The following is a 12,331-nucleotide window of genomic DNA, read 5'->3' as shown; positions in this document are numbered from 1 at the left end:
TGTGCTCTCCATCAAACTAAACTTCTTTCTGTAGGGTCTAGGCAGAGGTCTGTGAATTAGATTCGTTTTACTGTAGGGTCTGTAGCCATAGGACAGCCTCCATAAACTACATCCGCATCTGCGAGCTTTGACTGGCAGGCTCTCATCTCGGTATTAGGAGCAGTCTAGCAGTCCTCACTGTACATAGTTGCTTGCGATCAGGTGATGGGTGACTAACAGTTTCCAGTACATCCATCCTGGAGCTCATATGCACTATTGAGGTCTCCTTTTTCTGCTTGGTATTTATCTCACCAGCAGCAATCCTTGCAGATTAGTACTTCTTAAACGTATTATATATTAAGGAAATATACTAGGTTTGCATATCTGTGCCCCTTTCCTTAAAGTATCTGTTTATCTCTCTTCCTGATAGCTCTAGCCAACTGATTCAATGTTTGAGAAGCACTTCCTTGCTTTGATTAGTGTGCAGGGGAACAAAGAATTGGTGGAGAAAAAAAATATAGTTTCTTAAATACGAAATACTATGAACCCAAAACCCCATTATAACTGAGCTAACCTAATACAAATCTCCCTCTTCCCTTAATAGCAACTGGGAACCAATAATCTCTTCTAAATACTATGCCACTTGCTGCCTCAAAAAATTAAGAAAAGTGTAATAGGATTCTTAACACTGGACAATTTGACGTCTGTTAATAACATTTCCAGCCATGCCAGTGATACAAGAGGAATTACGTTTTATGCTTTTAGGTATAAAATGATAATCTGACAAGAGTGGGTTCTCATGTTTTGCCCTTCTGACAAATTCCATAATGGCAGTGAGCTGCCTTCTCTGAAGCATGAGGAAATTGTCGCTGCCACCGTTTAGAAAGGATGAGCCCCTGGTCTGACAGTAGCCCCAGCAGTCCAGCTCCAGAGCTCTGGTATTTGACTTACCTTTTGGGGAGTTGAGAACTGTGTGAAGGATTGTTAATCAGGAGAAACCACTACCTGGCTTAGGTATAAGTCTGGTCTGGAATGTGAGCTGTTTCAGTGCTGGGCAAGTTGGTTTGCTTACTGCTACTTCGTTGGTAGTAGTACGTCTAATGAACCAGGCGCCTTTTCTCTTTTCTGTAAGAGCACAGTACCTCAAAAAGGACTATGGATCCTAGCACTGCCTTACAGGAGTAATATACCCTTTGTTTGGTGCTGCCTGCTCCTTGTGAAAACCCCGATGGAGGGCTACAGTTGGATGCTAATTTTGTCAGGATCCTGATTTGGCAGTGCTTGACAGTGGCTTGCATGTCTTGTAGTTGTCTACTCGGTGTGGGAGGCAGTGGAAAAGGCCTGAACTGTTAATTTCTGGCCCATGCCTGATGTGTGGGTTTTAGTCCATGAGTTCCTGTGGGGGAAAAGAAAGAGGGGAAATGTGTGACTGGTTTGCAGGAACAGAGGATCTCAGCAGGCCAACGTCTCACTTGTTTGTGACTATTCAAAATGGCCAGGCACTGAAACACAAGAGCAAAACCTTATCAGGCAGCCCCAGTTTGGCATGTAAGGCTTTGGAAACAAGGGAGCAAGCAACAAAACACAGCAGGTAGTGGTAGCCTGTGACATTACAATTAATTGCTCTCTTACCCTGCACACTCCTCTCTCCTGTGCTCTCCAAGTAGAGGCTTGCTGGAGAAGGGCAGGAAGGCTCTGAGCTCCCTTTTCAGCCTTGCCTGCAGCTCGTACATTTGAGACAAATGCTTTGGTGACAGGCATTCGAGGCATGATCATGGTGAAAAGAGGAGCTTAATTGCCCCAGTGTTTTGCGTACATGTCAAACGATGTCATCCCAGGGAAGATGTGCTGCTGGGGAGAGGAGGGGGCTGCTGAAGGACCACACCGAGTCACATCCAGCACGCACCAGCACGGGTGAAACTTTTCTTGCTCCACGTCCACTCCAGGGGAGGATTATACTGCATAAATCTCCACACAGCATTTCATTACATTTAACTCTAATGTGAGACAGCAATCTCAACAGAGAGGCTAAAAACTGAAGGGCCTGGCAGAGTGTACTGGCTTTCTGAGGCATAGAAGTGGTTTCTCCAGAGTAGGGTGAGGCCATAGTGGCAAGAAAACTTCAGTTCTGGAAGTCTTTCCTCATATGTCCCTGGAGAATAAAAGACATCAACCTGTGGAGCTGTCAATATATCAGATTCCATGAGCTTCAGATGATTTATATAAAAAAGCTCATTTGATATATACCTAGACATTGCTTTTCAGAGCCCTTCAGATACAAAAATTAGTCCACCTCCCTCCTTGCTGTGGGTCACATTTCTTGTGCTACTGTCACATGCGATTATAGAAACATTTGCAAAATTCCTCATGCTGAATTACATGGAATGATAGTGTTGGGATCAGGGCAGGCTGGCTGTAATCTTACCCGCTTCCAGCTACATTGTTGCATCTCTGCCATACTAAGCCAAGGATTCCATCTCATGAATGGGTGATCCTGCATCACTTCAAAGGTTAAGAGGGGGTTCCCCTTGCATGCACAGTATAGTTCAGGAATTTATGTTTTGGAACAGGTTGCGTGGGACATCAGCGTATCACCGTTCATAGAGCTAACAAAGTATTGATCTGTCTTGCACATCTGTTTGAACTTACATGGTCCCATTTTAGAGGATGAAGAGGCATTTAGCTACCTGATTCCCATTAAATGTGGCTTAATCCTCACATTGTGTGCTGCAAATTAACCCTTTTAGGAGCTTCTTTATTGGTACAAGTGGGGTTAAAGAAAATGCTAGTCTACATCAAATCTGTTAAAACCTGTAATGTTTATGGCTGCTGGTATGCAGTGTCTTTTCAAAGCCGAAGTGCCCAAGCTATAATGCTCAATATAAAAGTATGTTTTATATCAAGCATTGACATAAACACATCGGTATAAGCACAGCATGTTTGTGCTTTAGGCCACAATTCTCTGCCCTGCCGATGTCAAGCAAAGCAAGGTCAGCCTCTAACCGCACTGACTGCGGTTCACGGCATAGGTACAGAGAGCACTGCTGCAGCTGTAATGCCACAGTGTCAGAGCTGAATCCTTGTGTTCACGTTAAGGGTGCACGAGCGGAGATGAGCATTTAGGACCAGGGGGGTGGGAAGGGGAATTGCTGTCTTGCAGTGGAGCTGATGGTTACAGCCATCTCGGTGTTTTCCTCAGGAGCAGGGCGGGAGGCTGCCCAGCACACCGGGCACTTCAGGTGACCAGTCGGCTCTGGCTGTGCTGGCAGCTGCCAGGTCTGTGGGCAGCCCCGTGGGGAGGAGAGCAGGGCAGAGCAGCTTGCCCTGCTAGTGCGGAGCCTAGGAGGATATCCGGGCCTGCTGTCGGACAGATGTGCTGGAGGAGGCTTCCTGTGGGCCCGGCGCACCGTAAAAGCAGATCAGGATTTTGGCATATTCGGGGGCTGTAAGTCTATCTTAAAATTGAGGTGCACATCCTTTACCATGCGAAGTTATGCGCGTTGAGGTGCGTAGCTTTAAATTTAGGTGAATTAATGACATCCTCTAGTCCTGGCTAACTATGGAAAGTCCACTTTTGGAAATGCCTGTATGTCAGTGTGTCACGTTGAATACGAAATTTGAGTGGTCAGTCAGCATGCTGCCTTCTGTAGAATTGTCTCTGTTCACACTCCCCCCCGCAAGTTTGTCACAACTCATTAAGTTTGTTTAGGTGTTCCCCCAGAACCTGCATTCTGCTTGTGTGGCAGCTGGCTATAACGTTGGTATCCCGAGATGGGGAGTTGTGCTGGTGTGGCAATACTGACTCAGGCAACACAAGTGAGGACATCCTTGCTAAGAGGAAAATGTTCTTGCAGCAGGCTGCAAGTGAAAGCTCTCAGTTAGGAGCAGGGTTGCACTTGGATTAGGGCTGCAGATAGCCTTGCCATGAAGGAGATGGGAATATAATGAGGAAAAGGCACGGAAAGTGTTCCACATTCAGTTCTGTAACTAAGGCAACTTTGGCTTTTTGGATTGTTTTCTCTGGCTGTTTAGACTTAATAGCTATACCTTAAACCTCCGTGTTACAGTTATTTCTGTTTGTTGCAAAGACACCTAACTGGGAAGGTGTCCGTTCAGCTGGTTGTTCCCCTTCTACCAGTTGCTACTATCAGATGGGCATCCTTTTAAACAGGTGTGTGTGTCATTTTTTTTTTTTTTTGAAGCTGCTAGGAGCCATATAATCCATTTCTCTTCTTATAGGCTTTCATAGCCTGTGGTGGCCTTTAGGGCCCCACTGGTAGACTTAAATGACTTCCTTACACTCTGAAAGGTTTCTGCTGTTTGACTCCCTCTTTTTTTTTTTTTTTTTCTTTTCTCGTTCTGTGTGTCTTTGTTAAAAAAATTGTAAATAGCAGGGGAAAAATAACACAAAATTATCTTCACTAACTTTGAGGGAGCTTTGAAGGAAACTAACAGCAGTTTATTATGACTCTGCTCACGAATGATGCTGCCAGGAAAACAAGTAACTCTTAAGCTGCAAGGAGACACCTTCATTGAATAAAGAGCCTCCAAACATGTTTTTAGGCATGCTTTAATGGAGGGATATCCCAGTTTTTCCACTCTAAAGAAATAGGTGCAAGTGCATGTGAAATGGAGCAGAAAGCCACTGAACAGGCTTTGGTATGCTATACCTGTGTGCTCTGCTTTCCCTGTCTGTTCACTGCTGGACACACAAGTGTTTGGACACTGCTTAGGGATCCTCACATGGATAGAGCCATATGCTGTCATCTTTTATGTGACTGTTAATTGCTTTGTAGCGCAACTCTGAAATTATGTTGATCATCATTCAATATTTAACTGTTTGTACTCTTAAAACAAGGACGTAGTGGTCAGAACTGAACCCATCGTGCCTGTTAGGCTTTCTGAAAACATATGGGTCTTCCCTTGTGTTTCACTATTTGATCAGATATGGAAATGAGAGGTCCACGCTTAGTACATGGATCTGTCAATTTTCACAGGTTAAAGATCAAATAAACATGGACCTTCAATGGTTGCATCATTGAAGTCTGGAGTTGTGCCTGCTTCCATTAGTGGTGAAATTTGCCCTAAATTCTTAGCAGATCAGGTAGTTGTTGCATTGGTCTTAGTACACTATATAGCAGGGTAATATACAGTATGACACAGAGTGGAGCATTGGTGCCTATATAGCAATGATGGTTTACAGTGGGAAGTGAACCTTCCTTTCATGAAATGTGATTTACTTGGCTCAAAACATCAAGGAGTAGGTTTTAAATTGATGAGCCCTAAGTGCCTTACTACCTCTGAAAATATGTGCCTGCATCTCTCTCCTTTTTACTTTCCCTATAAATGAGCAAGAATGTGTCTTCTTTGGGAAGTTTCATCTGCACCTCCCCCTCAGTAGTCTGGATTTTAGGTATACGCCCTGTTGGGTGTAAACCTAGCGAAGATTGAATCCCTCTGGAGCAGAGAAATCCCAGATTATAACACAGGTTCCAAGTCTATAATGCTAAAGCCACAACATAGCTCCACGTTTATTAGATAGTCCTCACTTTTTATAAAGGAAAATGTTAGAGGAACTCATAACAAATGCAGGCTGAAAAGCATTAATTTCTCCCATGTGGAAGCACTAGCCATTCTTGGCTAAAAATCTGACACTCTGTAGGTGAAATTATTTGGGTTTTTTACATGCTGCAGGAACATTTTCCCTCTCTTCTGTAAGGTGAAATGCTACAGAAACTGTGAGAGCCTGAAGTGTCACAGACCTTTTCTAAAAGAGGTAGGATCTGTGGCTGGTCCCTATCAGGAAAGATTACTCTGCTGTGTACTGGATTATCTACGCAGACCTTGCTGGAGGATTTTATCATGCCATGCCATGCTCCAAATGAGGTCAAAACAAGGAAGCACACGCAGGATTTTATCAGCATTCCTGAACTGCTTGAGCCAGTCTAAAACTTAAGTGTGGTTTAAGCTTATCTCACATAAACTAAAAAATTGGGAGCAATAGCAATGTTACTAAAAAGCCCACTAGGGTGGTAAGTTGTGGGTTTTTTTTCTTTTTTTTAAAATCAAAACCTGTTTATCCTTACTTTAGTTGCTTGGGGAGGGGGAGGAAAAAGCTGTATCAAATTTAATTTTTTTTTTTTTCTTTTCTGAAATGTAGGTCTACAGCATCAGGACAAGAGCAAGGAAACTTCTTGGTTCTGAAGTTCAGATAAATTAAGACCAGCTAGAGCTGGAATCAGCGCAGCTGGGCGGGCGATATAACTGTCGTTGACTCCTTCTGCATGGGGCAAAGGACACACATGAAGATGAAGAGTCAACCATTCTGGTTTTGCTATTGAGCCTTTTGTTTGTAAGGCTGTTTATGGGTCCCACAGTGTTGGAAAAAACCAAAAACCTAACTTTCCTTGCTTTCCTCATCTGAGCCTGCTGCAGCTGGGCAACCTAACTCCTTTCTGCTCCTTTAACAGTGTTTTGTTTTGTTCAGCTTGATATTTTTATGAACAGTCTCAATTGTCAGGAGGAAGACTCTCCCTTGACTACAGTGCGCCTCCTTTCAGGAATACAGGATTTTGTAGCTCTTTGTGCATCTATTTTTGTAGAAATACAGAAAGTTTGGGTAAGGATTGATGGGCTATTTTAGGATGATGTATTTTTTTAAAAAAAATTGTAAAATTGTTAAGTTCTGTTTAAAGAACTTGCTCTCAGAGAAGCACTGGCAAAAAAATGTATAAAATGCTATTTTTAGATGTCTGTGATGTGTTTGTGCATTTTGGTTTTTTTGTTTGTTACCTCAAATGTCTATCTTTCCTTTCTTTTTAAAAAGCTAAACCTCCCTTGTTTCCACGTTACTAGATTTTGATGTTTTTGTCCTTTTGTTCTAGCTTAAGCAAGTATAATTTGCACCTGATGTTTCAGCCAAATATTTTTTCCTGGTGTTAGATTGTAGTAAGGGTGTCTTTATTTTCTTGCTTCTAAAGGTGGCTTTGTGCTGTGCCGATTGTCAGAAACTTGCAAACACCTTTAGCATGAAACAAAGCTTGGGGTTACAGGAACTGCATTTCCAACCCATCCATTCTTTCAAAATGGACCAAATACTCTCATGGATTTAAATCAGACCTGAGTCTGGGCCTCATCTATGCTCCGTTGAAGCTGTTGAACAGAGTCCCCTATGGGTTATGTTTCAGGCACTCATAGTGGTCATAAATACCAGTATACTCTTATTTTAAGTCATGAGGCAGGACTTTCAGCTAAGCCATTTCAACTTACAACATCAGTGTTCAGGAAAGAAATGTCAGTTTTATAAAAATGTGTGACTTGTGGAAACAAAATGTTCTCAACTGGCCTGATCCGTCTGCTAAGCACCTCAAGGAAAGCGCTGAGATTTTTGACTCCTGTTGACTTCAAATCTGTTTGTCTAACCTAAGATTTGCTGGGGGCATCATGAGACTCCAGCTGAAGCTCTTGAATTTTGTAAGAAGTTGCACATGCTCAGTGTGCACAAATTCAGGCTTGGCTGCTGTCTGGGTAAGAATCTGAATGTGGAAACGACATGGCCATGTCTAGCCACAGTGCTCTGCAAGGTGTTTGGAAAACCCCATTTCTGGCCTGGGCCTTGGGTCTGACTTGCATAATAATGAGTTTAGTTGAAGCCAAAGTGAGCACGATCCAATCCTGAATAAGGGCTGCAAGATTTCCCTTGACAGCCACAGTCCTGCAATGAGCTGGAGCTGGGTCAGCCTCCGTGCCCAGCCCTTGGTGACTCCAGCGAGTATCAACATGTGCTTAGGTGGGACTGAGCACAGGATTGGGGCCTGGGCTGCCAGATCCTAGCTATTACTTGGAGATGTTGCCTTTCTGCTCTGTGCACCCAGGGTCCCTCTGTAATATTTCCTAAGGGTCTTATAACCTATTATAGTTCTGTTACCACTGTTTTCAGACATCCCTGTCTGAAGGACAAACCAGCTAAATGGAAACCAAGACAAAAACACATGGCTGAGATAAGAAACAGTTTAATTTTAAGGCAATGAGCATTGTAAATGTAGATTTGTCAGGTGGAGACCACATGGATCTGCGTGTCAAAAGGGAGGGGGAGTGTTGGGATGTGCATGCCACTCCAAGGTTCAGGCCTCCCTCCCTGCGCTGCTGCTTTTCTCCAGGCTTTTTGAACTTGATCCTATGAGGTGTTGAGCGTTCTCCTTTGCCACGTGAGAGGGCTTGACATGCTGGCGCTGGAGGCATTAGGATTATGTCATGATTTGGCAAGACCCTTAAGTGTGTACCTTGCTGATTTGAAGTTTGAGACAGCGTAAAAGTGCGGAATGGACTATGCTTAAATATTACTTTAAAATAGCAGGGTTGTAGTTTCTGTGTTGAGATGCTGAATTAAATGTGGTGGGGTCTTTTTCCTCATCTTTATAGTCCATCAGCATTTCTTTCTCTTAATAAATTTTACTCTCATGACAGTTCTATATATTATTGCTGCTCTGGTAGAGCTAGCTCCTCAATTTGTCAATGAATTCATAATGCAATGGGAAAACTGTATGGTAGGGAACATAGTAATAGCTGCCATGTTTCAGTTTTGTATCAGGACAGTACAGTTCAGGAAATATCTAAAGAATAAAAGTTCTGACTTAGGAATTCTGACAGTATTAGAAATACTGGGAAGAAAAAAAAATAAATCTAAGTTTTGGGTGTTTTTTGGGTTGTTTTTTTCTGGACTTGGCAAAGCGGAAGGCAAAGAGGCAATGTATCCTCTTTGAACTTCAGGGCTGGAGGGTTTGGGTGGTGAGGGGAGCAAAAGAAAAGGCAATGTTTCATTTTGACTTGTAGTGTGTTTGACTTCCTGAAATAATTTAAAGTCTAGCAAGAGCAGTCAGTTCATTGCCTTCCTCTTTGCAAGGTCAGATGATGAAGGACCTCCTCCTGTTCCCTATAGATGTCAAAGCAGAATGGGACAGGAAAAAACAGGCCCACAGTTTGCACTAGAATCCCTTTCTGGATTGATTTATTGAGTTGATGGGTAGTGGGGATGAGTATGTGGTGAAGCTATTGCCTCTTCCACCTCAAGGACTACTGTTATGTGCCCAGTTTCCACTGTTGAACCTGTGAGTGTGCTGAAGGAACTTCTGTTGCTCTGCAGGCTTGGGGATACAAGTGCCAATAAAAACCTGCTATCGTCTATAGCCATTCATGCACCAGTCAGTTGACTTTGAAAGTCAAATAAATTATTTTTTTTTCCTCAGTCACTAACCAGCCCCTGTACTAACAAGCAAGTTGAAAACAAAAGCACAAGTGCATAGCAGTAGCCCTACTTCTACATTCTACAATTTGAAGGGTGGGAAAGAAAAAATTCTTCCCTGTGACAAACTTCTAAGTTCAATTCAGCAGATTTACACCCCCCCATACCTCTCACACGCACACTTATACACACGCACAAATGTGCTTATGAGAAGCAGATGCTGTGATGGTTTTGTTCTTGAAAGAGGAGGGGAGTACTTGCTTGCAACGTTGCAGTTACGGAGAATTGATGGCAGTGAGAAAGAAACAGAAATGTTAAGACTACTCATGTTTCCACAGATAGGAAAAAAAGGCCCTTAAAATCAGGTCACCGACAAGTTATGTGGCTTAACCTATTACTAAAGGAGTTGTTTCATTCTTTTTGTGTGTGGTGAGTTCTGATGCTGTCCCAAGAAAGTGGATGATTCATTTTGTGAGGACTTATAAAACATGATGTACTCTGTCACTTTCTGGGAGAACATAGGGAAATTATTGTTTTATTTCAAGAAAATCTACATACTAAACTCCTTAAAGTTGTCCAGGATTTGATTTTATTCCTATTAATGTTGAGAAATCTGTTGTCAATTTTTGTGTCTTCATTTGAAGACTGGGAGGGTTCAAGCTGTCCACCAGTTTTTGAAAAGCAGATACCAGCTTCTTTCAGCTGGGCATTTCCATCCCAATGAGATGATGGAATAGTGCAGCTACTGACTGGCCAACAGATTTGATTTCTGGAAGGCTGGCCAAGCTACACTGGGCAATATTAAAATGCACTTTGTTCTGATTCCTCTCGTCACCAGACACACAAATTCAGTTATCAGTTTATCTGATACTTCTTTCATAGTGTGAAGTTCTTCAGTGAATGGCAGTTTTCTCTCAGTTGTCTACTTCTGCCTCAAAACATGCTTTTGAGGATGAATCTCTCATCACAGCTTTCCGAGAGAGCAGAAGTTGCGGGAGGGAAGTGTCATGTTTCCCCCCACTTGTACTTAGGATCAACTTGCCTGTACCCAGCATTTCTGCTTCCAGGCTATTTTGTATGTCTTGCTCTCCTCCCACAATTTTTTATGTGTATGTATATATTTATAGACGTATGTATGCACATACATATGTAGCTATACCTGGTTCCTTCCATGCCACCCTCATGCTTCAAATGCACATCCTTTGGAAATGAAGTGAATGACATCACTAAATCTCATCTGAGACTGAGAAAATGTAGGCATTTTATTGCATACTCTGTAACCTCAGGAGTGAATGGAATTTCTCCATACTTGTAAAAAGCCAAAAATAACAACAACAAAAACTCCCCCCACCCCTCCCTTCAAACCCCCTGATTTATTGTATCTGTAAAGATGACCATGGAGCCAGCAGAGTTATGTAGAGAGGTGCAATATATTGCCTTTCAGCAGACAAGCATATCTTTTTGAATATGATATTTCAGGTACAAGCTTTTTCTCCATATCAATGGACCAGCAACATATATTTCTTATAAACAATTTAGAAATACATATATTTTTAAAATTGACTTCTTGGCTTTAATATGTCAGCCTTTGGGCTTTTAAAAGGTATTTGGATGATAAATATTGTTTATGTGTGGATTTTTAAAAAAAGTTGATGCATGTTGTTTGGAACTGAAACGTCATGTAAAGCAGGAAGGTATTTAAAAATAAATACTGCTTTTACATGTTAGCCCTATGGGCACAATCTGACAGTTGTGAGGCAGGAAGTTGTCCCTTTAAAGTCTAAGGGACGCTTGCCTGAACAAGGTCAAAATCCAGTCCCTGTGACAGGAGAGGCAGGAGCAATTTTCTTGCAAAGGTTGAGCTGATTGAGCTGTGAGCAGAGATGATCCTCTCCAGCATTGTATGTAGATGGTTGGGCAGCCACTGCTCAACAAGTTAAAATTAGGCTCTGTTGGCAGGTTTATACTTGCCCCATCTTATGGGACGAACTGGTTGCCAAGGGGAATTAGACATGTCCCTGGAAGCCTGCGTTTTAGCTGCCCTTGGTCTGCACAGTGCCCATGACTCTCCCTGTTCTTGCTCTGTGGTCTCCATGACACCGTGGTGGGACCTGTGGAAACTGGGCTGGAGTTCCCTGTGAAATATGGGATGGTTTTAGCTCCCAGTGGAGTTTAGGGATGGGGGTAATTAAAACATCACAGTTATCTCATGCACCTGCTCAAAAGCTCAGGCCTTCAAGGTGGATCAGCTGTGCATCATTGATGTTGGCCATTTGCGTACAGGAGCCTGAATACTGCTTCCTCCCCTCAGTGTCTTTGGAAATCTTCGATGGCATTGAGATCATTGGGACCAGCCTTGAACGCCTAAATTGCAGTCTAGTGTTGGCTGGCACAGCGTGGTGGCCTGGGGTCTGGCCCAACGTTGGTGGACATCAATTGGAATCAGCATTGATTCCAGTGAGCTTGGTCTCAGGTAGCTAGTACCTATAGACAACCAATATTTATAGCAGTTGAGGTTTACAGTAATCTAGTAAAGTATCTGCAGAACTACGCTGCACTTTCCCTGCTAGCTGTTTGTAGCTGTTGTTTAAAACTGTCTGTCAAATCAGGGTCCCTCTCCTCCCCCCACCTGTTTTCCAACCCTGCTTCCCTCAAAACTCCATTGAACTTTTTTGCCCCTCTCATCAAAACTGATGTGGGGGCTTTGTATAAAGAAAAGTGTCACTGTTTTAATTACTGAATAAATAATTTAATGTGAATTTTATTGTTTTTTTTTTATTTTTATGTAGTATTTTCAGTTTGGTCTGTATTTCTCAACAGTTAGCTAATGCTTTCTTTTTATTCTTATGCAACTAAAGAACTCATAAATCTCTTTGTAAATGACAGCATTCTGAGTTCCTATTTTTTTTCATGGGATTAATTTCCATGAGCCAAGGGTTTGTCTTGTGTTGAAAACATTATAAAACAAGTGTTCTAAACTGGTTATCTACTAAAATTGGATGGAGTGAAAGCCTAGCATCAAAGGGATTTCAAGCAGGGCTCTCATGAAGGCACTAGCTTTCCATTTCAGATACTGTCAATTGCTTCTGCTACAAAGTCTTCTTTTTTTTT

General features: G+C 42.5%; 1 protein-coding gene across 4 annotated transcripts in view; it reads left to right on the top strand.

Annotated features, from left to right (window-relative positions):
- Window positions 1-11,979, top strand: part of VGLL3 (vestigial like family member 3) — a 28,294-nt gene extending 16,315 nt beyond the window's left edge. For all 4 annotated transcript variants that reach the window (XM_069785398.1, XM_069785397.1, XM_069785399.1 and 1 more), the window contains exon 4: window positions 6,140-11,979. In XM_069785398.1, coding sequence (XP_069641499.1) covers window positions 6,140-6,183 — 44 coding nt within the window. In that variant the 3' untranslated portion in view covers window positions 6,184-11,979. The remainder of the gene's footprint in view (window positions 1-6,139) is intronic.
- The last annotated feature ends 352 nt before the right edge of the window (window positions 11,980-12,331 follow it).

The sequence above is a fragment of the Haliaeetus albicilla genome, chromosome 6, assembly GCF_947461875.1.
Source record: "Haliaeetus albicilla chromosome 6, bHalAlb1.1, whole genome shotgun sequence".
NCBI lineage: Eukaryota > Metazoa > Chordata > Aves > Accipitriformes > Accipitridae > Haliaeetus > Haliaeetus albicilla.
The sequence above is the reverse complement of the archived record's forward strand: the minus strand, read 5'-3'. Positions and strand labels throughout refer to the sequence as shown.